Genomic DNA, 26,908 nt, shown 5'->3' on the forward strand with positions numbered 1-26,908 from the left:
GTTCTTCCTAGGTTGTCATACATTTGAACCAAATCTATTCAGGTCGCCACCACGTGGCCATACCATGCCATTACACCACTAAGCTAAATACATGAACGCCTCCGGAATCCAGACGGAATTACGGATGACTCCCAACATTTTATCGTTTCTTCCTTCGGTCATGTCTGACCTTCCCTGAAAGTTTCACCAAATTCCATCCATTACTTTTTGAGTTATCATGCTAACAAACAGACAGACAGACAGACAGACAGACAGACAGACAGACAAACACCGGTCCCCGATGAAAACATATACCTCCTTGGCGGAGGTAAAATATACTATTTCAGAAGTACTGTTTCCTTCACCATCAAAAGGCACTCAGAGACTGGGGGAAACTCTGACTTGAAGAAGTCTGGTAGACCAGAGGCACAACAAAACCAGAAGACAAGTTTCTGAGAGCCAACGGCTTGTGTGATAGGCAGCTCACAGGACAACTGCTTCAACCATAGCTTAATGGTGGTCGTAGTAAGCAAGTCTCTGTTTCAACTGTGAAGAGAAGACTTTGACCTGCAGGTTAGACAGGCTGAGTTGCAGCAAGAAAGCCATTCCTAAGGCATCAGAATAAGAAAAAGAGACTTGAATGAATCACCGCCAATGGACTAGTGAAGACTGGAAGAAGATGTTTGAAATCTTTGAAATCTTTGGTTCATCACGCAAGATTTTTGTACGCCATATAATAGGCGAAAGGATGGTTCCTCAGTGTGTGACATCACTGTCAAACATAGAGGAGGAAGCGTGATGGTCTGGGGCTGTTTTGCCGGATGCAGGGTCGGTGACTTGTACAGTGTGATAGGCACCCTGAGCATTCTGCAGTGGCATGTAATACCCTTTGGTCAGGGGTTCATCCTACAGCAAGATAATGACCCAAAACATAAGCTGGAAAACTTGGGGTGTTTTAAATCTATTGACGGTGTTCCATGTATTTCTGTATGTACAGCATATAATGGTTTTCCATGTATGTATGTATTTGTGTATGTATATAATAGTTTTCCACGTGTTTATGTATGTATTTGTGTGTGTATTTAATGGTTTTCCATGTTTATGTACACCACTTATCTACGATCACATGAAGAGCAAACACTTTTTAGACCGCTTTGACATTGGTAGGTGTGGAGTGATGTATATGCTGACGGTGGGTCTATCTATTTGTGCTTGGGTCAGTTCCCTGTGTGGCCATACTTGGAATCCTAACTCGCCTTGGGGAGACCTAGAAGCAGACAGCCAGCTCAAGACCTCTGGCCAACAGATTCTTCCCAGCTAGCCCACAGCTCTTTAAATAGGAATGATTTAGGAAAGACTTGAAAGTGCTAATACAGACATCATTACTCACAATATGTTCTCATAGGTGAGGTTTTGTGTGTGTGTGTGTGTGTGTGTGTGCGCGTGTGTGTGCGCGCGTGCGCATGCGTTCGTGTGTGTGAGTGGGCGCATGTGTGTTTGCTCTGAAGACCATTAGCTTTTGTCAGGTCTTCAGGGTGAAAAACAGCATACCCAAGACGGCTTTGGGAGGATGAATTTTGGACTTTAGCTGCTAGATTCTTTGAATGATGCTGCTGTCTCTGTGTTTATTTCTAATGTCAATGATGTGCTGACCAACCAAGTGCTCTTTGTTCAAGTGGACCATAATCTAATCTACAACAATCAGCAGCAAGTATGTAACTATTGTCCACTGACTGGCAAAGCATGTGTTTTGGATACAAACAATTAGATATCATCATGGTCAGGAATGTTTGCAGCTTAACAAATCAAATTGTGCTAAATAAATTATTTATCAGTGGTGATTCTGACATGAAGATTTACAGATCTCCTTCTTTGGTCATTTCCCTTCCCGACCCTGGTCAGTTTAATTACTTCAGTAAGTCACTCTACGGACGGAAGTGAAGGAATTCCTACCATTCTTAGTACCCTGCATGTCAAATGTATGTACATGTTTTAAAGTGCATAAAATACTTGAAAGGTTATCCACAAAGTTTTTTTTTTACATGCACACTATAAGGTTGAGATAAGGTTGTGTGCATATCTGAAATGATGGAGTGGACACTGTTTTACTGCTAAGGAAATTAATATACGGTACAGTGTGTGTGTGTGTGTGTGTGTGTGTGTGTGTGTGTGTGTACACACCAAGGAGCCAAGACAATGTCTCATCCTTCATTTGCGTACTGCGGTCACTATCTAGAATATTTAATCATTGCCACATTCTTCAGTGGTATCTCAATAGTACCATGTGCTCCCTTTTTTCAACTGACCACATTCATATCCTGATTTTAGTGACGTAAACATCAGACAAGACAAGTTCGGTGTAAAGATTTATGTGTGTGTGTGTGTGTGTATCATCTTGCCTATTGGCCATGGAGTGAATCTGGCACCGTGATCTCTCTCTCTCTCTCACTCTCTAATCCCAGATCCAGGCCTCGGCCAGCGGCTGTCTGGATGCTTCCCTGTCACACACTGAAACACCGCAGGCCTTTAGTCATCGGCCAGGGCCGCGGGGGTGGAGAAAGGGCTTATGGGTAGAGCTGGAGCTGGAGTTCATCAAGCTGTCACAAACAGCCATTATGAATGTTAAGGCTGATGTGGTTACAAGTGATACACAGCAAGATAAATCAGATAACAATCTGACCTTTCAGAAGGAAAAGAAACCACGAAGAGAAGACTTGGAAAGGGACAAAGGAAGGGGGAGAGAGGGACACAGAGAGCAAGAGAGAGAGAGAAAGCAAAAGAAAGAGAGAGATAAAGAGAGAGAGAGAGAGAGAGAGAGAGAGAGAGAGAGAGAGAGAGAGAGAGAGAGAGCAGGCAAGAGAACACTTTGAATGAGTAAATATTCCCAGATAGCAGATTGCCCTGGAACGGCTCCAGGCCTGACCTGGCGTGATTCCACCACATCTGGGCCAGCTCTGGGCCACAGGCGTACCAGACCCGGGTCCCTTGCAGGCTTTTGGCTCCCTGTCAGCTCCCACAGTGCAGGAGCATCACTCCTCTCTCCCCCTTCTTACCCTCTTCCTTCGTCTCTGGGAGAGGAACAACTCCTCCACTATAACTCTATCCAGTCTTTTGCTTGGCTGGAGTTCTATCTGCAGCCCAATGCAGTTAAGGCCTAGAGAGTTCATTCATATCGAGAGCTGTTAAAGGTCGTATTATTTTGGCTTTTGGAGAGAGAATTCCCAAAGACCTACTGTAATTGTGCTGGGCCATTTGCAGAAATGCAAGACAGTTCACACTCCACAGACCCTTTTCGCTCTTACACCCTATAAATCAACATTCATTTGAAACCTGATACTGAACAAATCAGCACACATTTAAACCTTGCAGTGAAAATGTTGTCACCTGTGCCAAATCATATTCGTACACACAATCATGACTAGTGTACTAAACGTCATTTATGTGTACCAAACAGCTGGAGAGCTGCAGACCCCTTTTATATATATAAAAAGAGAGAGAGAGAGAGAGAGAGAGAGAGAGAGAGAGAGAGAGAGAGAGAGAGAGAGAGAGAGAGAGAGAGAGAGAGAGAGAGGGAGTGGGCCACAGATCTCTGTGTAGTTTACATGGTTTTGGCTTCTGGCCTTTACACAAATTCAGTGTTTACATTCTCCTCACAGAGCCTCTCTAACTACCCAGGGTAGCTCTCAGTCTTCCCTCTGGACAGTTTGCGCTTAGCCTACTATTCTTCTCTGCACCTCTCCTGCATCTGCATATATGATGGTGAACCTTTTCGTTCCATCGACTCACACACTACATTTCTGATCCATCAAGTTTCACCAACGGGACTTTGTGCAGTTTAATTATGCCTGTTCTCCACAGCACACTTCATGAAGTCGTACTGATAATGGTTTTCCTCTGGGCTCGAGGGACCTTGTGAGTCCATCCACTCTCTGAGGCCGTTTTTATCTCACTTGCAGAGTATTCCCACGGCGTCCAGGCTTCTTTTTGGGGAGTTTTTACCATAAAAGGAGAAGAGGAGTTGAGTTGTGTTTCCTGTGGGAGGGACAGGGTATCGGAATACCCTGTCAGTGTTAGAGCAAGTGTGGCGATCTCCCTCTCACTCATGCTTCCTTTCTCTCTCTCTCTCTCTCTCTCTCTCTCTTGTTCTCTCTCTCCCCCTCTCTCTCTCCCTAGCTTTCTCTCTCATCCCATTTTCTTCTCTCTTTCTCTCACACTCTCCTACAATTTTCCCTGACTTTCCACTCACCCCAAGATTCTTCAGTATATCTTCTCCCACATCCATGTATGCGAAGACTGAACACAAATTTGACTTCAATTTAAGACTCCTCAATATTTCAGGGAATCAAAGAAGAAATCTACTTACACTACTAGAGAATGAAGAAATCACTAAATGCTGTGGTTTGAACATTACAGTAGTAATGTGAGTCTACACTGCAGATATTACAATGGAATGGGTTGTGGTTTACTTTACAGTGATGCTTTTCACTCCTGATGGCTGCAGTGCAGACACAAGCTAAAACCAAACTCCAACCGCTTGCCTGGCCCGTGGGTTATCCGATGAAACTGACTGGTTAACACCATCCTTTAGAATTCATTATTTACCACAGCATGAAGGGTCCACTGGAGATCTGAATGCGTCACCCAGTGGACGCCACACACTGAACCCATAGACAGTAAAAGGACTGAAACTCATGTTGTTTGTGCCACTTAGAGTGCTATTGCAAACACAGATTAAGTGGCAGGATGTTGCAGATTGTGGTCTTTATATCAGGGAAGACTAAGGTTACCTTTCTATTTAAAAAAGAGAAACTGATGAACATAAAATTCATTTGGACAGTTGCAACTTTCTGTTTTCAAATCCAGCGAGTCAGCTAAAAACACTGAGCTGTCTCAATGCGCAGCTATTGTCATGTTATAAAATTCAACTATCATAAACGTTCAGTCATCTGTTTGCCATAAACAGCCTTGCTAAAGAGGAATCTGACACGGAGGAAATGGCATTATGAACAGGCCATCTCCACCAAAGCCCTTTTGTCTACTCTCTCTCTGGCCTTTGGACTTAAAAACACAACTGAACCATCTCTGCTGGCATACTGTCTGTTATTACCTTAAAGACACAACAACAAAGGGCCTATTTCTCCACGGAGGGCTGCTAGCATGTCGAGACATTCCTCATCTCAGCAGACACTGAAATCCTCTTGGCAGCACCTCTCTCTGTGTGTGTGTGTGTGTGTGTGTGTGTGCATGCGCGCTCGCGTGCGCGCGCCCGCGTGTGTGCTTGTTGGGGCTGAGGATGCCACCGAACTCCTGCAGCTTTGCACCTTAGACACTCTTTCAACATTAGGACAAATGCAATCCCTGTGGCATGGTGAGAACCTGCCACTGTCTGCTGAGAGTGAGTTATTAGGGTCACACACCACCTTCTGTAAATCACGTGCAAAGAAAACTAGTCTCTGATCTCGGTTCCGTGAGGGTAGTCATCTGTGTTCTCTTGACGGCTAACAAGACAGAGGTACGTGTTCTTGTCCAGGATCGTGTGCCGTCCATCTAGAGCGGTAGCTCTGGACATCTGAGCTTGCACACTTGTAGAACGTGAAGCTCTGCTAAACCACAACGCCTCCAGCTATGCAGTCTGATGACAGCTCATCACAAAAACATGTGTTGTTGTGAACAAACATCAATGGAATGTAACTTCAGAACCAATGTGAGGGCCTCAATGTCTTTACGGCCACAAACACAAATTACGAAAATCTAGTGCTGATGTGTGGTATGCGATATGAAAGCTCAAAACTCAGCGTGGCATATTTGTTTTTAGCTGAGACCAGGTCCACTAAATTAGCACTTAAACAGCAACTGGCCACAGCCACTAAACAAGTCCACTTAAATGGGTCTTGTTCTCTTGTCAGATAAGATGGAGTGGTGCAGAGTGTTTAGCCTAGTGTTGGCCTTCCTGCGGCAAAGCTCCTTGACTGGTGTCAACAATGTAGTACTGGGCGAGTGGGAAGTGTTGTAGTAGGACACCTCTCTAATCTAGCGTAAGGCCTTTGAAAGTGTCTTCGCTGCTTGTGAAAGCAACATTCTTCTGGTGATTATCCTCCGGGTCTGCTATATGCCTTGGATCTTTCATTACATTATGCCTTCTGTATTTTTAGAAGCTGCAGCTGCCGCGCTGGTGAACACAGAACAGAGAGGCTGAGGAAAGGAAGAGAGTGTACCACCACCACCAGCACCACCACCACCACCCCCAGCAGCACCACCACCACCACCAGCACAAGGGAAGGTCTCTCCCAAACAACCTTGCTGCCGTTGCTGCCTCTTCCGATGCCTTCCCTGAGTTGGCCTCATATTTGCCACAGCAAGAGTTTGTTCTTTGACTGTTCGTAGAAGCCTCACAAAGCTAGTTGTCCTTAATGATAATAGCCTACTGTCTTAGAAGCAGTAAATCCAGTAAATCATGGACAAAAATGTCAGCTACAGCATATGGACAATGAAACCCTGTTACAGTGTGTGTGTGTGTGTGTGTGTGTGTGTGTGTGTGTGTGTGTGTGTGTGTGTGTGCTTGCTGTTATGCTACTACACCTCATGTTCATATTTCATATTGCATCAGTATCTTCCATTTCCTGCTAATGATGTCAGTGTATGTGGGTACCTTAAGAAGCAGAGCAGCTGCTATGAGAAGAACACTTCTACCCAAGGGGAAGCCCATTTGCTTATGGCAGTCATTAATGCCACAGCAGAACTCTTGAAGTAAAGTATGGATGGCAAATGCCGGAGCACTCCGTTGCCTATGGCAGGCATTATATCCCCAGTGGCATTAAAGTATGTGTGCATGGGAATACCTACTGTATAAGCTTTTCATATGCAGGTTTTACCAGACACTGCTGAACTATTAACAAAGTACAAGCATTCAACTCAATATAGCCACTGGACCTTGAGAGACAATAAACATGAAGGATCAGAGGATCTGTGCAATTCTTCGCCTGAGTTCAGAGGGGTAAAGCTGATCGAACACGAGGTTCACATTTCCGACCCTTTTCTGCTTGGCTCAGGAGGAGCCTTTTTTTCCATGGGCTCTTTTTTCCCCCCTTTCCAGAGGAGGAAGGGAAAACTTTTCACCCTCTTAAAGCTTTAACCAATCCTGTTATTACCATTAATTTCAACATTCCTCCGTGCTAGGACTGCGATTGAAGGAAAACCATGAAGTATCTGCTGTGGAACGAACTGTTGCTCCACCATCATGAAGTGCTTCAAGGACAGAGGCTGCAGACACATTAAAACAGGCATTAAAACTCATTTTTTTTTACAGCTGTGGTCTGATCACAGGATTGTTCAATGTTTTATAATACAGCTGCACCATTTTCTCCCAAACTGCCTGGATCAAATCCACTTGACATGTTCATTCCAGGTGGTCCTCGCAGGTTAAATACAGCATCAAGACCTTTTCCCTTCTCTCCCGGGCTCTCCTCAACCCACTGTAAACAAACCATCACAACCCAAATAAGGAGCTGAGCAGAGGTCCACTCACAGGGGTGCTGGCCCAGCTAAGGGTTTTGGGAAGGGGGGGGGGGTGGGGGGGGGGGTTACTGTATGTTCTAGGGGTGGTCTGTGGTGGTAGTGGTGGAGACTGGGTTAGGGGGGAGTGAACTGGGTACAGGAGGGGAGGGGGTCATTGGGGACCTTGGCTGTCTCCACAACCCCAGGCTTTAAACCACTGAAAGCAGCATCGCATATCAGTCTGCATACTCGGCTCTCTTTTCTCCCTTGCTCTTTCTCTCTCTCTTCTTCACTTTCTCTCTCTCCCTCGCTCCTTGTGGCTGTACTTGCCCCTCTGTTTGACAGGGAAAAAAGGCTGTGCAATTTCCCTCTCTGCTCTTTTGTCCGAGAAGGCAGTACCTCCAACTGCTGCGCCCATTGCTCCTCCACCCCTCTACCTCTCAGACTTTTCTCTCGTGCCTTTATTCTGTTGCCTCCACTCTTTTCTCCTCTTCTTCGTTGAGCTCGACCACACAAAGCGGCAAAAAAATGGAGGCCATCAAGAAGAAGATGCAGATGCTGAAGCTGGATAAGGAGAACGCCATCGACCGGGCGGAGCAGGCAGAGTCGGAGCAGAAAGCAGCGGAGGACAAGTGCAAGCAGGTGAGGATGGAGGGATGGATGGAGGGATGGTGGAGGGATGGAGGGATGGGAGACAGGTTGGTGTGGTCCAGGGTGGAGATGTCTGCATGACTGCACAGGCGATGAAGGACTCAAGTCCACAGAGTGAGGAGAGGAGGTGAGACTCTTAATTCACCAAGAGTAGAGGGAATCTTAATTGTAATGCTTTTTAAAAGCAGTACGCATTGCTATATTTTAAGGACTGTTCGTCTTTGACAGTGTTTTAGGTCTTCGTGTCATGATTGGAAAGCTTGGAGAGTTGTGTTAAGTTTCTACTACTGGGAAGAGCTCACTTATGAAACACATTAGTAGAAGGCTTATACGCTTAGAGACAGAATGTCGAGCATCTGTGTTCCAACAAATAAACACACGCAGTGGCGGTTTTAGGTACGGGCGAACCGGGCGGTCGCCCGGGGCGGCATCTTGTATGGGGCGGCACGAGCGCTTAACCCTATGAGCCCGACTGACGCAAAGTGCGTCAAAAAACACTCATGGGGGCGCTCGTGGAGGATCTCGCCCGGGGAGTAATTCAGTCTAGAACCGCCACTGAACACACGCTTCAGTATCTGCTGACTGTATATTTCTGTAGTTGCACCAGACCTCTCTCTTATCTGTTTATGGGATTCTGATTACAGCCGCTTAAACAATCTTAATTGGCCAGCCAGGATCCTCAATCCAGTTTCATTACGACTGAAGACTCAAGTCAGCCACCAGCACGCATACTGTAAACACTTTAAGCTTTTGACAAGAGTCAGGCAGAATGCGAAGCATCGCTCCTCTGGCGTCCAGCATCCCCCATCAGTATCTCCACTGAGAGATCCCTAACTGCAGCCGCTGATGGAGATGAGACACTGTGGGGGGTGGCAGCATGGATCATCCCTGCGTGGGGCTGGCATCAGATGCCCTTCACCGGTGCAGGGTCCAGAGGGTGGAGCTCGCCCGGAATGAAACCCCAGCCATGTCAGCTGCTGCCAGTCCAGGCCTCACTTTGGTGCTAGTTAAAGGGCTCTGGGGTGCACTGTGGCGTCACTCAGCATTCCACATTCTAGAACATTCCACGGCTCCACTACTTATCACTCGCTCTCTCTCTGTTTCTCCTCCACTCCCTTTCTCTCTCTCCTTACATGTCCTTATTTAGAAGGCTCATATTGGGAGAGTTCTATGGGATCGAGTGCAAAGTATGGGCTCGGTTTTTAGTCCTGATTTCAATCACTTACAAGTCAGACGTATCTCAAAAAAAAAAAAAATGTCTCTTAGAGTCTATGCTCAACAGAATGCACTGATGCTCCTAAAAGACCAGAGGTATAACAGGTATGCAGTGCCTTGAGATGCAGTCAGACAAGACAATGGTATACTGTATAGACAAAGAGGAGTCTAGAAAGAGGAAAATGCCAAAAGGTCATCTAAATGGACTGGACAAAACCAGAGTGGTTGCTAACATGGTAGCAGATGATTGAGCAGTGGCTTTTAGCATCCAAGTGGATTATCAGATGTAGTCCCTTTAGAATCATTTCAGCTTGGTTGAACTTTGACCTTTAAAGAATACCTTGGCGATTTTTGTATGAGCTCATCAGGTGGAGACAGGCAATGAGTGTCACTGAAATAATCTGATTAGTGAGAGACAGACTTAAGCAACCATCTGGTTGCAGTACTTGTCACTCAAGTCAGGTTCATTTTTGGGGTAGCTGAATCAAAATCTATACAATCACTCATTTGCCCTTCAAACAGTTTGGACATACAATTTATCTTCACCTATCTTCACAAACTTATGAATCTAATTCATCCTCCGCAAAGTTGTCAAGTAATATGATAACAAACATTAAGTCAGGTATACATGAGTAAAATTTCTACCTAACTGTTGTCACTGTGTTTACCTAAATAAATACAATCACATTTTCTCGCTATAGGAATTTAAAGTCTAGCTAATATAATAAATAGATTAGCTAATTTAGCACAACAATCCTAAAATAGCTTAAACATCAGTGGATCAGTTCAATGCTCCCATAATGCTCTTTGCCCATCATTTAAATATTGGCCCGCGTATGACATATTTCCCTTTAATCAATAGTCTCCATCACCTCTCACACACAGCACCAGGATCACATAAGACCTTTATGTATGCCCCTTCTGAGGGATTCACTCTGCTGTTGTCCCTCAGCTTGAGGAGGAGTTGGCCGGTCTGCAGAAGAAGCTGAAGGGAACGGAGGATGAGCTGGACACCTTCTCCGAGGCGCTGAAGGATGCCCAGGAGAAGCTCGAACTCTCGGAGAAGAAGGCGGCTGATGTGAGTATCCCTGTGTCAGTCACTGATGATCGGGTGTCCGAAGGGAAATGTCTGAGTCTGTCTGTCTGTCTGTGGCCAGCCTGATAAGGGTCTACACAGAGGCAGGATGTATTCTCACAAAGGAAAAGAGCAAATAAACAGAAACATCTCCAAGAAGCTTGTTTTTATTCAAATGAGGCTCACCACGATAACAAAAAATCTAAGGTGCAAATATTTTATTCTACACTCTTAAAACAAATGTGATAGAAAAAACATAAACTGTGTTGTCCCTATCTGGACACACAGATGTAAGTTGTGTTATGTACAACACATTTGTTGTAAGAGTGTGCACAGTATAACAAAAGCAATGTGTCAGAAACAGCATACATTGCGTTGTCCCTATCTGGGCGTGTTAAAAACAACACAAGATGTGTTATTTTCAACACATTCATTTTGAGAATGTACTGTTGGATTAATTTCTCCAACATCTCCTGTGTTTCCTCTGTTTTGGTGTCATAATTCCGATTGGTATCCTCTATGATCAGATCCAGTTATCATCTGGAAAGGAGAATTGAGTATTTTGAGAATATGAGAATTATGCTCTGTTCAAAGCAGCAGTAGGCTATAGTACTGGCATTGACCACAAAGAATATTACACACACACACTTTGTTTTTGGTGAGGCCCTTTAAACCCAGTACAGTTGCAGCTGGCTGCCTGGGGAATGTGCAGTCTGGCAGGTTAATTACCCGGCATGGAAGGCCTTTGATCATAGTCGGACTGTCAATAGCTATGCTGATGAACAGACAGGGGGGAAAAACACATTTTCATTGCAGTTTGAGAACAGTGGAATTGAGTACAAATGGTAACTTAAACAGAAGAGTTTTGTGTACTGCATCAGCTCTGAGAGATCATCATCACATTGTGAGAAAACACCACAAGTCTCCCAGGTTGAGACATGTATGTGTGCGCACACACACAGACACACTCTCTCTCTCTCTCTCTCTCTCTCTCTCTCTCTCTCTCTCTCTCTCTCTCTCACTCTCTCTCTCTCTCTCACACACACACACATACACATTTCTGTCTGATGCAGTAACTGACTCCAGATCAGGGGCATACCATTTGTTTGTTCCTGTGTATGGGATAAGAGTTGGAGCTGCTCTGGGAGCTGCCTGAAGGCTGCATCCAGCCCCAGTCCCAGCCCCAGCCCCAGCCCCAGCCCCAGCAGTGGGCCCCGCCCCACCATGCCTCAGCAGCCACACTGGAATGCCAGGAATGCAGCTAAAGCAAACAGCACAAACCAACAGACGTGTGTCCAAAGAACCTGGCGCGGAGAGAGAGAGAGAGAGAGAGAGAGAGAGAGAGAGAGAGAGAGAGAGAGAGAGAGAGAGAGAGAGAGAGAGAGAGAGAGAGAGTTAGTGTACTTCCGCTGGGAGGTTGGGATGGGGGGTTATGTTGGAGAAGTATTTGGAATACTCCTCAGCCTACACTTACATTAGCCTCCCTACAGTGATTATAAATACGCTCACAGCACCCAAGGGGATACGCTTACCTGCTGACCTCATGAGGCAACCAAGGTGGTCTAACGCTGTGCTGTGATGTGTTTGTTTTTCTACACTGGCATGGAAGCAACATATGAATGTGATAAATAATAATAATAAAATAAATAAATAAATACATAAATAATAAAAAAAAAATTGTCTCTACGAATGCATGACAAGTCACTCATAGTGAGTAAACTATTTCTGATAAGCCTCTACCTGAGTCTGCTCCTCTCTTAGAGGGAAAGAGAGAGTATGTGCCAAGGACTAAAGAGCATGAGAGACTGACCCAGTCTCCACACAGAGGAGCAGTTTTTAATTGAATTATCTTGGCAGGCTCTATGACGGATGTAAGACAGTGCCTACATGTTGTTTATCAAAGCACTTCCCGTGCTTAGACTCAAGAGCAGCTCGGGCTTACTTTCGTCACATACAGACCGTGCGTTACTGTGACTGATGACGCTCATTATCAGATCACTCTCCACTTTTCTTGCTTGCTGCACAGACATATCACTCACTCACCCATAACACACACACACACACACACACACACACACACACACACACACACACACACACACACACACACACACACTCACGAATTATTGCAGAGTAAGATTCCATCTATATCTGCAGCCTTGCCAGCCATTAGTGTGCCAAACAAAGCTGCTGTATAAACTCCTGAACTCCTGATGGCAAGGTTGAGTCAATATGACTAGTGATTACACTCTTGGTAGTCTTACACAGCCATTGGTTATGTCATCCAGTGCCAATAACAGTTTACAAGGTAGAGCTGAGAGAGAGAGAGAGAGAGAGAGAGAGAGAGAGAGAGAGAGAGAGAGAGAGAATGCAGAGGGCATGATAGGTGCATGTCGCCGCCCCATGGCTACAGGGGATGTCAACAAAAAAGATGAATTAACATTCCACAAGTTGGACATTTGGTATGGTATGCCAATGCACACAGACAATAACGGGTGGAGTTTTTCTATTCAAATCATACAAATGAGTATTTTTAGGTGGATCCTAGTCTTGTAGCCTACGTGACTTCATATGTTTAGCGTATTCAGTGTCCGTAGCTTAATGATGCCACCCATGCGCCCAACCTCACATGCCAAGCGGCTGGTAAACCGCTCTATCTCCCTAGATCATCCCTTTCACTCCAAATATGTTCAGTAAATTACTAAGAGAATCCAGACGCCAACTAGGGGGAAAAAATCAAACAGGAACCCCATCCCCCTCCTGTCCGTGATGTCATCTGAAACCAACTTCTTCCCAGGATTGGAGGATTTAGCCATAACTTTCTTGTAGACTCCTACCCCTTTTCCAAGCTTCCTCATTCTCTCGGCGCTTCTCTAATGCAGCCGCCACTCTTTCAAAAGATTGAATGGCAAATGGAAAATTGCTGCTAGAGGGAATAACAGTGTAGCACCTCGTTTCGAATAGTGTCGTAAGAAACATCTGGAAAGGCGGCGTTTTCTCAGGTTTTTCTTGCCTGTGAAGCAAAGACCAGGCTTACGCTACACCGTCGATATATTCTGACTGAAGCTGGTCTTGGGGATTTGGGTGGTCGATTTTCACCAGAAACATTTTCTATTTCTTGTATAAACGTAGTATTATCAAATCAGTACAACAATGACAGGTGTGAATTCACTGGACGCAGTGAAAAGAAAGATCCAGAGTCTGCAGCAGCAAGCTGACGATGCAGAAGACCGTGCCCAACTTTTGCAGAGAGAACTGGACAATGAACGGGACCAGCGAGAAAAAGTGAGGGCTGACTTTTTTCGAGCCTACCTCGGTTCTTCTTTTCCCTATATTCTTTCCTTCTCTTCCCTCCGTTCCTGCTGCCTTTGCATCCATTTCTCTACTGCTACTGGTCCTCTGCTCTCCGTGATTTTATAAGCACGCATCACAACTCTTGTTTTTTCTTAGTGTGATCATTTTTGTTATATTCTTATGTGCTATATGTATTTTTACAAGTCACCTTTCACCAAGAAAGGCTATCTTTTGATGAGGTGTGCGTCCGAGGTATCCAATAGCACATGCGTTAGTCAGCTCGATTAGATATTCCAATTGAGCTGTTCCAAGGCCTCCCTTTCAAAGCAAATGTGTAGGTGTGGGTGACTGAGAGGTAGTCTTTGCTGTGTAGATCACCAGGTATAATGAGCATAATAGGCTATTGCAGATATGGGTCATTGCAGTTAGTAGGCCTATTTCACTATAGGGCCAGTTATTTTAGGTAGAACCACAGGAAATAATCTTGAAATAGAGATTGATTGTCTAAAATTTGCCAATAGATCCTAATAATCACCCTGTGGTCTATTAAGTATTGATAATCATTTTATAAATTATTGCATAACTCTGGCATTGTAGTCTAAGGGCTTTCGTTGATCGTTTAAGGCCATCAAGAACTTGATCTGACATTGTTCAAAGTTGAAGACACAAACGTTTGTAAAATGAATGAATATCCACTTAGAGTAATTTGCGATCTACGTCACATCCTGTGGTTCCCAGGGAGATGCTATTTCCTGCCAGAGGACCTTTTCTGTTTCACTTCCTGCCATCTGCATGTCCTTTGAGTACTCCTAAATGCACCTCATACTGACCACAACCATTCCCCGGTTTCAAGACCGAAGCTATCTTTTCATCGGAGTGAAAATCCCTTCCTATACGCACCTATACCATACAATGGCCGGGTTTCCCAAAATTGTTAAGAAGCTCTTAAGTGCTAAGAACTTCATAGGAGCGTTGTAAGAATGTTCTAAGAACGCTCCTAAGAAGTTCTTAGGACTTAAGAGCTTCTTAACGATTTTGGGAAACCCGGCCAATGTCAGTGGCCAGTGGTGGGAAGAGAGGCGTGCTCAATGGAGAAGGTTTAAGGTTCTAAGGTTAGGTGTTATGGGAACCTCAAAATCATTTGACCCAAGATAGGGGCTGCACTGCACAGAGGTTTGACCTCCACATTTTTGGTGGACATTTTGCTGCTTTAGGGAATGCAATTTCCAGGTCTGGCCTGTGTTTGTTATACTGGTTGAGTCCTAGTATAGAGTGGAAAGGGATGAGTGCTCAGTCGAGGAGTTTTAATATTCTTAGGTTAGAATGGGAGTCTTGAGACCCATGTTAGTTGTACCAGTTTAGTCCCAAGAAAAGGAAGTAGTCCTAACATAGAAAATCCTTATTTCCCATCCAGCTCACTGACCAATTCCCCAGGGTTATCTGGTGTGTGTGGCCATCCTGTCTGTGAGGACACAGCTAAGCTCCATTTACTCATAAGGAAACCACCACATAGCTTATCTATGGGTATTCTCTCTCTCTCTCTCTCTCTCTCAGCTCAGAAACGAAAGTGATTGTCAGACCTAATTGGCTTGGTGGCTTATCGTGTTAATTGTTTACCTGGATCAAACTTTGTGTCAAGAACCCAGCCCTCAACCTCTGCACCCTTGGAAAAAAAACAGAACATGAGAAAACCATGTGCTCCACTCCCTGAAAATGGTCTCCATATTGTAACTGGAATATAACATGATCTGTCCATAATGGTAAAGAATATGCAGTAAACATGTAAACAAGACTGGCTATAGTTTCTTGTTAGCACTCGTCTGATTGATCAGAAGAGTCCTAATTAAAGCTTAGCTGCACTGCTGAATGACCCCGCTGAGACATCGGCACGCCCTGTGTTGGCAGCCAGGGGTCTAGGGACCTGTCACAGTAATACACGGAATTTCCAATTACTCACATCCTGCTATTTCAAAAGTAGACTTAGATCTCTCACCATTAAACATGACATAGTTTAAGCCGTGCTTGGGTCTCTGACTGCCTCACCGAACTCACTTGAACTCACTAACTTGAGTTTTCTAAAATGTTAAAATACAGGCCTTTCAGCAGACACAAGCTCAAAGTTTCTGGTCTGATTTTCAACTAACTAACAGGAGACTCAAGGGGCTTTTTATATTGCTACTGCTACATAAACCACAACCATATATCCAGAGGTCCATGGCTGTGGATTGTGTGCCTTTACAAAGGCAGTAATATCCTCCAACACTAACATGGCAGTGCTTTATATGCCTACAGGGGTCAAAGATCAATTCTCCCTCACAAGTGTGAATGAACTGTGTTAACCGAATGTGACAGCTATCTATCTGATATGAACTCTTCAACTTCCAAGAAAAGCTTTTAACACAGTGCTATCATTGTTGGCGTTGAGAAACCAAACCCAAGTAAACACAGGTTAAGCGATCGTCCCCTCTGAGTGATTTAAAGGGGTCTCGATGGTACATGCAAGCCCCTTTTAATCACGTTGTAACAGATAGTTTCGTTCTGTGAAACAGCCTGCGGAACTTTGTGACAGTCTCGCGCGCGTTCCCCAGCATCTGTTTTACCATATATGGCGTCTGGCCCAGGCAGCTGTAGAATGTGGTGAGTAAGGAGGGGGCGTGTCCAGCCCTCTGAACCCAACAATAAAGGCAGACAGAGAGACAGAGAGAGAGCGAGAGAGAGAAAGACTGAGAGAGAGGATGTGCACTCGTGGGGAACAGCCCTATTTGTTTACTCCAGGTCCACAGAGACGGTATCTAAGGGTCTTGTGGTTTATTTACTTCATACACGAGGGGTTCCCACACTGGGATATTAACCTTAGATGAATGTTCAAGAGTGCCCCTACTCCTGCGAGGCCTTTGATATGCTCATATGGTGTAAATAAGCACTAACGACCTCTCTCTTACAGTAAACACAGACTTGGCTTTTCTGCTCTCTTTACCTTCATCAGGTGTTGAAGTATTGACCAGTGTGGAAATATATTTCATCGCTTTAACACTGGAGATGAGACCAGTGCATCTATGGAGTGCGTGAGTGTGTGTGTGTGTGTGTGTGTGTGTGTGTGTGTGTGTGTGTGTGTGTGTGTGTTTGTGATTGAGAGAGAGAAAGAGAGAGAGTGAGAGACTTCATGTATCTTCCTGGGGCTCAGGCTAATTAATATCACCATTTTATTTTTTCAGATAAACATATAAAGGAATACTTTAAAAATATTTATGAGTGTGCAGTCACAGTAGCATCTTCAATTTGGCAAAAGAGTGATGATTTTCCACATCTGGGAGACTCAGACGCGGTGACTTGGCATAGAGCCTGGCCCCAGTTCACTACACACCAGAGTAAATCTCACCATGGAGATTGTGCAGACAGATAGGACAGACTCAATAAATACTGGACCATTATTGGAAATAGGTCTTTCAGCCGTCAGTGTTACTTTTTTGGGACCGTGCAATAGTATTTGAAGTCAAGTGTTATAGATGGGTAGAATAAGGGAGTCGGTACATGCGTGAGGACTTGCAGGGTCTGGTCTGGTCTCTGGTCTGGCTGTTGTTTTGCTGCATATTGTCAGGTAAATCCTAATTAAGGTAGTCAGTTGCATACCATACTGTCTCTTGCGAGAGGCGTTGAAAGCCACGGCTACTCCACCACTCTGACCCCAAAACGTTGGCGCTGTCCCTTATCCCTTGTCCCTTGTCCCTTGTGCTCAGGCTGAGGGGGACGTGGCAGCCCTGAACCGCAGGATTCAGCTGGTGGAGGAGGAGCTGGACCGGGCCCAGGAGAGACTGGCCACAGCGCTGCAGAAGCTGGAGGAGGCAGAGAAGGCCGCCGACGAGAGCGAGAGGTAAACACGTCGGGAAGAATCCCACGGATTGGCCTGTCCCGAGCTCTTTTACCATGCTCACACACAGCAGCAGTAATGATAAATAACTCCCTCTCGAAGCACAGAGTTTGCTTTTAACATTTTTCAAAGCTTTTGTGCACTTGGAATTAAAAGCATGCTCATTGCACAATAGACTAATAAATTAATGAGTGCATGTTGACAGAACACTTTAAGGCATTCCTTTAACAGGAGTTAGCTGCATTCACAGATAATTGTGTGTGTGTGTCTGTGTGTGTTCTGTCCCATCAGAGGTATGAAGGTGATTGAGAACCGTGCAATGAAAGACGAGGAGAAGATGGAGATTCAGGAGTTGCAGCTGAAGGAGGCTAAGCACATCGCTGAGGAGGCCGACCGCAAATACGAGGAGGTGAGTGGAGAGAGAGAGAGGTGCCCACAGGACTAAAGTCCCATTCACATATACAAACATACACACATTCACACATTCACACATTCACACATACACAAATATTCATATTCACCCATACACACAATAGCAAGACCATGTTGGCTGATGCTCATGTAATTCAGGCAGGCGGAATAGCCACTGGCAATGCAACATTTTGCACAATGAAGTTCAAATAATGTGAACGTTTTAAGCGACAAATGATTCACCATATTTACTGTATGTGCACGGGTCTTAGAACAGTTGACTGAAATACCTCTGTCACTGACATCTCCAAAATGTGCACAGATATTTCTCCTAATATTGTGGAGGGGCATATTTATTTAACATTTTAAACTATTACATTAATCTTGTGCTCTTAATTCATGTGTTATTAAATCAGAATAACTCACATATTGTATATCTTAATCACTCAAACAAGTATTTGTTTTTGATCAGATATTCTTAATCCAGACTGGCAGCCTAATAATACTTTTCCCCCATGCAAATTAGTCTGTGCCTTACCTACTGTGTATTATAGTCAGCTGCTTGTATCTCAGCAGTGAGTATATGGCTATGATGCTGTCTCTCTCTGTCCTTATATGACTAGTCTGTGCTGCGGGTCACATTGGGAAAGTGAGCTCTATTTTGAGGAAGCTGTGTCTGTGTGTCTCAGGTGGCCCGCAAGCTGGTCATCCTAGAGGGTGACCTGGAGAGAGCCGAGGAGAGGGCCGAGGTGTCAGAACTGTAAGTGTCACACACATCCATCCATCCTGTCCAGTCCTGTTTCACTAGTACAGTAACACAGTACTGTAACTAACTGAAATTGTTAGTGTAACAAGCTAATAGTAACAATTCAAATATGATATTGAAAATTATGGAAGCAGACTTTATGGTTTTTATGAAGTTGGGTGATAGAGACATAGACACAATTACAACTGTTCTTTGTTCTTCTCAGTAAAAGCGGAGATTTGGAAGAGGAATTGAAAAATGTCACTAACAACCTCAAGTCTTTAGAAGCCCAGTCTGAGAAGGTAAGTCAAAAGAGTATGGATTATGTAGACATAATGCTGACTTCAATCCTTTATCTAACAAGAAAATATATTCAGATAGTGTGCATGTGTGATTTTCCCATCCAAATCAAAAGGCACAAAACATTATAATTTATTTCAGTACTCAGAGAAAGAGGACAAATATGAAGAAGAGATCAAGATGCTCACTGACAAGCTGAAAGAGGTAAACTGATGCTCAACACGGTTTGAAAAGCCCTACATAGGAAGTCTTGTGAATATTTGGGAAAGTAGCCTTACCTGTTACCTGTGTGTCACAGGCAGAGACACGGGCCGAGTTTGCAGAGAGGACGGTGGCCAAACTGGAAAAGACCATCGATGATCTAGAGGGTATGAACATTCTCTTATTGCTGTATCCCTGGTGGCTTATGTGTTCCAGTGCCACATTTGTCCGGAATGGGGTTGGTGCACCATTCTTTGATTCCAGAAGTCTTCCTTCAGTACTGCAGGCCTGTTAGTCCTGTGGGCTTGTGTGTGATTTTATTTTTATATGATACATTGGGGCCCCTAGAGCAACACCATAAGGTAAAAGGAGCTTTGCAACATTGCAAGATTTGGACATAGTGTATTTTCAATTTCTCCTTTCATCTCCATAGTGGCTCAGTGGTTGCATCCTTCTAGGACCAGTCCTTAGCAGTTCTTTTCTTTCCCTGACTCCAGGCCTTAGTATTTCCTGTCAGTCTGAAACTGCACTGCTCTTTGTTCTTTTTCTCTTTGTTTGGTAACCTGTGACTTTAGCATCTCTCCTGAGTTATTTTCTCTTTTTCTTTCCTTCTTTCTTTCTTTCTTTCTTTCATCTGTTTCCTGTTCCTGTTTCCTCTGCGCTGCTGACTCTGCTTTGCCCTGTCATCCTTCACCTATCGACCTTTGACCTCCTCCTCCTAGATGAACTGTACGCCCAGAAGCTTAAATATAAGGCCATCAGTGAGGAGCTGGATCATGCTCTTAATGACATGACATCCTTGTAAATGGTCCTGCTGTAGTCTGATATGCTTTGCCAAGTGGCTTCCAGACCATTCTTCTCTGCCACCTGAATTTCTGTTTCCCTTTACCACCCTGTCTCTCTCTGTTTTCTCACTGCTCTTACCAAAATAAAATTCAAATAAAGCTTTGTTTGCTTTTCTGACTTCACTTGCTTTGATTTTATGAAACTGCTCTGTCACATTTATGTAGGCCTACAAAAATAGAATTTCTTAGTGGTTGTTCTTTTTGTCCAAGTATTGATGTTAATATTATAATAGTTTTACGTAACTTGTTTGTGATTGTTGTTTTTTAAATTATCAATGGAATACAATTAGATTGCAAAATGTTCATAACCAGTGGTGTGATCAACGGGGAATAAAACAGGGTGATATTACCCTATCATTCAAACTAATGTTTGAATGTCACTGTCAGTGGCAAACACTAGCCTATATTGATTTTATATAAATATCACCCATTATGTTTAAGCTTTGCTTGTGTATAGATTAGTCTGATATATCTAGATGTTTGTCATAGTTATTTAGATTGTCATACATTTCTTAATTTAGGTTAGAATCCCCTCGCCTTAAATATTTCTGTATCAGATGTCATGCAGAATGCAGTCTGTTTAACAGTACCAAACCTTCACAACAGAAAACCTATCTAATGCAAAAGAGGAGAATCTGGAGATGCAGCAAATGTTGGACCAGACACTACAGGAGCTGAACAGCTTGTAAACACCTGGAGGGACAAAGCAGATTGAATCATCAACATTCCACGGTTTCAGCTTAGAAGTCTCTAAGCTTTTTAAAGCTGGCTTTGTCTCACTCTGTCTCTCTATTTTGTCAAAAAAACATTCCAGAAACTATTTTCAAATTGTCCAGCTTATTGCTATCACTAGTTTGTGTCTGTGCACATTCCTGTTAACCACTTTTTAATTGGTTATATTTTTTTGTTGTTGAAGAAGAATTTCATATCAGTGAATCCACCAGTGAGGTCAAGTCTTATTGAAAAAGTTGAAAAGCAAATGACTCACTATTTGTTTGTATAATCCAGGTCTATTCTTTACATTACGTGTTATTTCACATGAACAAACTACATTCCCAGGTAAAATTGTAATAATAAGTAACACAGACAGAACTTTATTTATTTCTGGTAGGATAATAATAAATCATCTCCAGATGACCTGTGTAAAGAACCGTAGCCTACATGCCATGCCAAGAGCACCCCCTCTCTGTTGTATTCAAAAATATGTGACAATCTTCTAAAAAAAAGTATATACGGTATTATTACTCAAGACTGTTGTAGGCTATAGTCTATAGCTTGATGGTGCTAAAATGTATCATTCTGAAATACTTTTATAAAAATAGTGCTTGTAAAACACACAAAACCAAAGATTTTGACCGTGTTCCCTCAGTGTACTTCCCTTCCCCCACACACCCATACTTGTTTCTTTTATTTTTCTAAGGGCTTCCCTTCCCTTAGCCTATGTCTATCTTAATTTGTTTTGTATCTCTGAAGAAGTTGTAATAAAGTTTTATAAATTTTGGAGAGGTGTTTATGCTGCCATGACAAACATGCAATGTTATGTCACTTGTCAGACAGGGAACCAGTTTAGGCATATAATGACGAGGTAAGCTATAGGTCAGATGTTCAAGGCACTGAAGCATCAGCCAAGCCTACAAGCAGGCTAGGCCTAACCAGTTATGTAGGCCTAGCCCCTTCTAATGATGCTGATAAATATTGAAGGCGAATGGCGACTGCCACAATAGTGGTACAGCAGATGAACTAGCAGTGCCGTGTTCCTCCTATTCATGTCTGTGAGACTGTGAGACACATAGCCTACAGAGTGACGATTTTGTGATTCTAAAGAATAGAAATCTGCACCCATGCTGGAAAATTGACCAACCATTCATCATGCACAGCAAGCAACTTTAAGGGGGGCGTGGTCATAGAGGTGCTAGTCACATTCACCATACCAGTGTCTACGCGGCGCAGAGCTATTGCCGGGCGGGATTTCCGCAATATCAAGTATGGCGAAGACCTACGATTATTTGTTCAAACTACTATTAATCGGAGATTCCGGAGTCGGAAAAACATGCGTATTGTTCAGATTTTCAGAGGATGCATTCAACTCCACCTTTATCTCTACAATAGGTATTTATCATTGGCTTATATAAAGCAGAGGCTGACGTTTTAAGTGTTTGGATTGTTAGCGTTACCCGAGGGCTCAGCTATGCTAGCTGGCAAGGTAGCCACTGTCATCTGCTAGCCTAATAGCTATACCTATCAGGTAGCCTGTGTGAACCTAATTGAATTTAATTGGCCCGACAGCACGATATGTACCAATGTATGTGTAACTGAGATATGCATATCCTAATTGTCATTGAAAACTATTTTCTTCCGCCTTAGTTATGGGATTTAGACCACTAGCGTTAGCTAAACGGGTTATGACGATGGTTATGTTGATGGCTAACATTAGCTGAGTAATAGCTTATTGACGGTAGCATAGCTGACATAGCATGGCAGGTATTTGTTTTCTTAGCTAACAAAACACTGGCCACAACTAACCTAGAGAGTGTGGTATGAATGTGTGTCTGTGTTTTAACACTGTGTGCATTACTTTTGTGTGTATGTTCGAGTGCATATGTTGTGTTCATATCATCTAGGAACTGCTTCCGCTCAACCAAATGGTTAGCCCTTGTGTCAGTTTGATTCACGTTAGCTAGCTAACTTGACAATGACTTAGCCCAATGCTCACCGGTAAGGTATCAACCCAGCTAATTAACTACATTGGCAACTTGGCTGATATGCATGTTGCTAACAACATATCAAAGCATATGTATTTAGTTAAATCACCATAGCTGCATACAGTAGTCAATTGTCGTCATGAATAGGGAATCGCTGTCTTTTGGTCAGTGAGCTTCAAAGCTAACTTGCAGTTTAGTTAGCTGGCTAGCGTCATATATGGCCAGCATTCCAGTTAGATTGGCGAAATGGCAAGCCCCATATGATTTCCTGTGCGAGATGTAGCCTGGAAATTTACTATGTAACTGATGGTTCTTAGTTTAGCAATGACTTAGGCCAACCTATATTCAGCCTATAGCTGTCTTTCCCCTATTTGTCATTTGTTAGACAGCAATTATACTCTTTGTCTTCGCATGACTTCAACAATTGGTAACGCATTGAGTCTCGCTATCAACAGTCCTCACAGTCAACTTGTGCTGCTTTGGCTATTGTACTCTTCCCTGGTAACGAGCATCTATTTTATAGGCATTGACTTCAAGATTAGGACAATAGAACTAGATGGCAAGAAGATTAAGCTGCAGATATGGTAAGTTGACCTATGTCTCCGCACTGTTGGCATTTTCACAGCACTACTGTGTAATACTGCGAGATTGAACCCCCCCCCCCCCCTTTCAGTACAAACTGTTAAATGGCTCTTTGTGTGCTTTGCAGGGACACAGCAGGCCAGGAGAGATTCAGAACGATCACAACAGCATACTACAGGGGAGCCATGGTAAGTTTAGGTTATGCTCATGCACTTCAGACCGAAGACATGCCAGTGACACATTTCGTTGTTCAAATAAGGAGGGATGTTGAGGGAGGGCTATGTTGTGTATGTGTTGGGTTTTGATACCCAGGATCTGTGAATGCTATTTTATCATTACACGAATTGAAACTGATGTGGTTCTCTTTTCCAGGGTATTATGTTGGTGTATGACATCACCAATGAAAAATCCTTCGACAACATAAAGAACTGGATAAGGAACATTGAAGAAGTTAGTATTAGTCATATACTACCAAGACATTGTTTTGTTGTTATGCTAGGGTTTCTAATGTGTCACACCAGCATTAAATATAAAACACACTGATGTTTATTTCAGCTATGACATTCTGTGGTAACAATACCATTCCAACTTTGTTTGAAAAAAATCGTCTATAGAATTGCTATGTTATTGTCTGTAATGTAATACTTTATTAAGGCATACAGTTAAAACTGATGTGATGTTCATGTTTTGTACCTAGCATGCATCGGCAGATGTTGAGAAGATGATTCTTGGCAACAAGTGTGACATCAATGAAAAACGACAGGTTTCCAAAGACAGAGGCGAGAAGGTACAGTTAGTATTTTTGGCTGAGGTTATCCCTGCCCACATAAGAGTTCAGGGACTTGTTTGGGTTGGCAACAAAAGAGTGTAATCTAACTAAAGACGAGAGAAATGGAAAATCTGATGTTTTTGAAAACTGTAGTCTCTGTAGATTGCAGAGGTTGTATCATCATAGATGCATTTTTTGAGAAGATATGGTGCAATTACGTGGATCGCCATCGTAGATTACATGGTTTTGTTTTAATCTTTTGTTTTAATCGTTTGCTGCCCTATGCACTGTACGAGCTCAACCACTGTCTTCCTTCTCTTTTAATGTAGCTGGCTCTGGAGTATGGCATCAAGTTCATGGAGACCAGTGCAAAGGCCAATATAAATGTTGAAAATGTGAGTTAAAAGTACTAAAAAAAGAACAGTTAATGTTTTCAGTAACATACGGTATGTACAGTAATATTGTGGTGCTGTTGGATGTAGTGAGTCCTGTCTGATTGGAGATTGTGTTGTCTTCCATATTCAGGCATTCCTAACACTTGCCAGAGACATCAAAGCAAAAATGGACACGAAATTGGTAAGGTTCTCCTTCTTTTTCCATGTGATATCTGAAGGAAGAAAAGAATGTGCTTTGTGTGTAAAGCAGCCGGGAGACTAAGCTTGTCCTCTGGGGCTCCTTCTTCCTCTGCAGGAGGGCAACAGTCCGCAGGGCAGCAACCACGGGGTGAAAATCACCACGGAGCAGCAGCAGAAAAAGACCAGCTTCTTCCGCTGTGTGCTCCTGTGAGGCTGCGCCTGCCTGTCCGCCTTACCGTCCACCTGTACGAGCTGGACGCCACTGGACTGTGCTCTTGCTCTCAGCACTCCCCAGACCAACCCTTTCCCTCCATCCCTCTCTCTCTCTCTCTCTCTCTCTCTCTCTCTTCCTCTCTGTCTGGATCTGTCTTTTAATCTCTTTTGCTTCTCTCTCTTCGTTTGCCCCCCCCTCTCTCTCTCTCTCTCTCCCTGCCCCACTTTCCTTCTCCTACCAGTTGGCTGATGGACGTAGTTTGCTCTCTGTCCATCTTCTTCCATAAGACACACACACCGGTGATGGCATTCTCTTCCAGGCTTATGATCCTTTGCCAATATTGCCGCGCTTCCGATTGGCTGTACCTGGTCGAGGTGAAGAGCTGAGCCGGCTTGTGCCGGTCTGAAGGGCCGTGCGCTCTCTCTCTCTCTCTCTCTCTCTCTCTCTCTCTCTCTCTCTCTCTCTCTCTCTCTCTCTCTCTCTCTCTCTGTGCGTACATCCACACTTCAGGAAGAAGAGGCCCACCGCTCCTGTTTGTCCAACAGCCCTGTCTTGGAGCGCTCTCATCTGAGCATGTCGCTGCCAAACTCTTGCCCCAGCCCCCTCAGCCCCAGTCAGCCCCGATCTAGTTCCGGAGGTAGCAGATTGGTTTGAGAGTTGTTCTTCCTGGGTCAAGCTGTAGAGCACAATTTGTTGCTGAGTGTTTTGGAGCACTGTTTAAGAAGCTTCTATCCTTCATTCCATTCTGTTGTTTTGTGTTTCTGTTTTTCTAAATCCCCATGCATTCCGTGACAATCACTTGACCTAACTTTTGAGAAAAATAGGAAGCTGGTAGCGGGCCTCTTGTTTTCTGGGCATCGTTCCTCTTGTATGTTAGAATTTATTTTTTCTTCAGAAACTTTTTTTTTTTTTATTTCCCCGAAAAAAATCTCCCATAATCACCATCTGGACATTGGGTCTGAAACGGCATATTTATGCAGATAGTACACCTTGCCATCTTTGTTTACCTTTGTTCATGCTATTGAGATTTTCTTGCAGAATCTGTGCACAACTTGTTATTTCAAGTTAGGCTTATTGATTTTCTTTTGATTTTTTTTTTTTTTCTTTTTTTCACTTTCTTTTTTAAACATGTTTCATGATTTCCCCCCAAAGCATCATATTGACAGTCTGGGCTTTTTTTGTTTGTTGGTTTTTAATCATTATTTTCATCACTTGGCAATTCACTTCTCAAATCCCCCTCCGTGGACGGTCCACTGTGGATGGTATACTGTAAGCGTGTGCCCAGCTCACTGGACTCATTGCTACCATCTGATCCAAAAACCTCAGGACTTGTCTCAGTAAAGATCTGAGGGATTGTAGCAGAATGCCCCCCCCACTCCCCACCTTCCCTTGGTAACAACACACATTTCTTAACCATATACATTTGGCCCTCACGGGTAGCATCAAGACCCAAACTGGCAAAGAACGTCATCTCTGTAGAAAGACATCTTGGGCTGCCTCCAGCAGTGCTTCACTGGGAGGGGGAACTTGTCCGGTCGCCCACGGTCCCTTGCACTTTATGAGTGACCTTTTGTGTCGTGAGTAGTCTGTGTGGAGTGGTAGTGTTTTTGCATAATGCAAAAATGATCTGTTCCTTTTGTCATTATTGGAGAGCGAAAACATATATTGAGACCTAATATAGACCTGATGACTTAATATTTTGATAAGTTTCATTTGACTTGTATTTTTTTTTTTTTTTTTTTTTAAAGACATTTATAAAAATCAAAAAAGGCCACAACCCTGCCCTGTGCAGTCTGAATAATTCTGCCCGCAACACCTGTAGTCTTTATGAAAGCAGTCTTCATCACAAGAGATGTTGCACAATGCACAGCCGATTTGAAATGCCTTGGCTTCCATCAGCTTGCCAAAGTTGACGGCGCAAAGCTCTTGAGCTTCTAGAAACCTCTGCTACTGTGCAGTGAGGGGAGCGGGCTAGTCTCCGGCCTTAG

At 43.7% G+C, this 26,908-nt stretch overlaps 2 protein-coding genes across 4 annotated transcripts; both read left to right on the plus strand.

The window, feature by feature from the left end:
- Positions 1 to 7,673: 7,673 nt before the first annotated feature.
- On the plus strand, positions 7,674 to 21,579 carry tpm4b (tropomyosin 4b). Of its 3 annotated transcripts, none has more exons than XM_062522143.1 (9): positions 7,674 to 8,115; positions 10,292 to 10,417; positions 17,446 to 17,579; positions 17,868 to 17,985; positions 18,677 to 18,747; positions 18,959 to 19,034; positions 19,174 to 19,236; positions 19,331 to 19,400; positions 19,956 to 20,234. In XM_062522143.1, the coding sequence occupies exons 1-9, from the start codon at positions 8,002 to 8,004 to the stop codon at positions 20,036 to 20,038; spliced, it is 855 nt and encodes a 284-aa protein (XP_062378127.1). In that variant the 5' UTR covers positions 7,674 to 8,001; the 3' UTR covers positions 20,039 to 20,234. The 3 variants fall into 3 exon arrangements, with proteins under 3 accessions (XP_062378127.1, XP_062378111.1, XP_062378119.1); XM_062522127.1 differs by lacking the exon at positions 19,956 to 20,234 and adding an exon at positions 20,685 to 21,579 and having other exon boundaries at positions 7,677 to 8,115; XM_062522135.1 differs by lacking the exons at positions 7,674 to 8,115; positions 10,292 to 10,417; positions 19,956 to 20,234 and adding exons at positions 13,260 to 13,699; positions 20,685 to 21,579.
- A 445-nt stretch (positions 21,580 to 22,024) lies between these two features.
- On the plus strand, positions 22,025 to 26,660 carry rab8a (RAB8A, member RAS oncogene family). Its single transcript, XM_062522157.1, has 8 exons — positions 22,025 to 22,187; positions 23,304 to 23,364; positions 23,490 to 23,550; positions 23,735 to 23,812; positions 24,060 to 24,149; positions 24,461 to 24,526; positions 24,657 to 24,707; positions 24,822 to 26,660. The coding sequence occupies exons 1-8, from the start codon at positions 22,064 to 22,066 to the stop codon at positions 24,915 to 24,917; spliced, it is 627 nt and encodes a 208-aa protein (XP_062378141.1). The 5' UTR covers positions 22,025 to 22,063; the 3' UTR covers positions 24,918 to 26,660.
- Positions 26,661 to 26,908: the final 248 nt, after the last annotated feature.

This window comes from Sardina pilchardus, chromosome 2 (assembly GCF_963854185.1).
Source record: "Sardina pilchardus chromosome 2, fSarPil1.1, whole genome shotgun sequence".
Taxonomy (NCBI): domain Eukaryota; kingdom Metazoa; phylum Chordata; class Actinopteri; order Clupeiformes; family Clupeidae; genus Sardina; species Sardina pilchardus.

What these genes read in the sequence shown, in the direction of transcription:
- tpm4b (XM_062522143.1), top strand. Translation starts at nt 8,002, where the DNA reads ATGGAGGCCATCAAGAAGAAGATGCAGATGCTGAAGCTGGATAAGGAG. An exon ending in CGGAGGACAAGTGCAAGCAG is followed by an intron (nt 8,116 to 10,291) that starts GTGAGGATGGAG and finishes GTTGTCCCTCAG; the next exon opens with CTTGAGGAGGAGTTGGCCGG. An exon ending in TCACTGACAAGCTGAAAGAG is followed by an intron (nt 19,237 to 19,330) that starts GTAAACTGATGC and finishes TGTGTGTCACAG; the next exon opens with GCAGAGACACGGGCCGAGTT.
- rab8a (XM_062522157.1), top strand. Translation starts at nt 22,064, where the DNA reads ATGGCGAAGACCTACGATTATTTGTTCAAACTACTATTAATCGGAGAT. An exon ending in CACCTTTATCTCTACAATAG is followed by an intron (nt 22,188 to 23,303) that starts GTATTTATCATT and finishes TCTATTTTATAG; the next exon opens with GCATTGACTTCAAGATTAGG. An exon ending in CAAAAATGGACACGAAATTG is followed by an intron (nt 24,708 to 24,821) that starts GTAAGGTTCTCC and finishes CTTCCTCTGCAG; the next exon opens with GAGGGCAACAGTCCGCAGGG.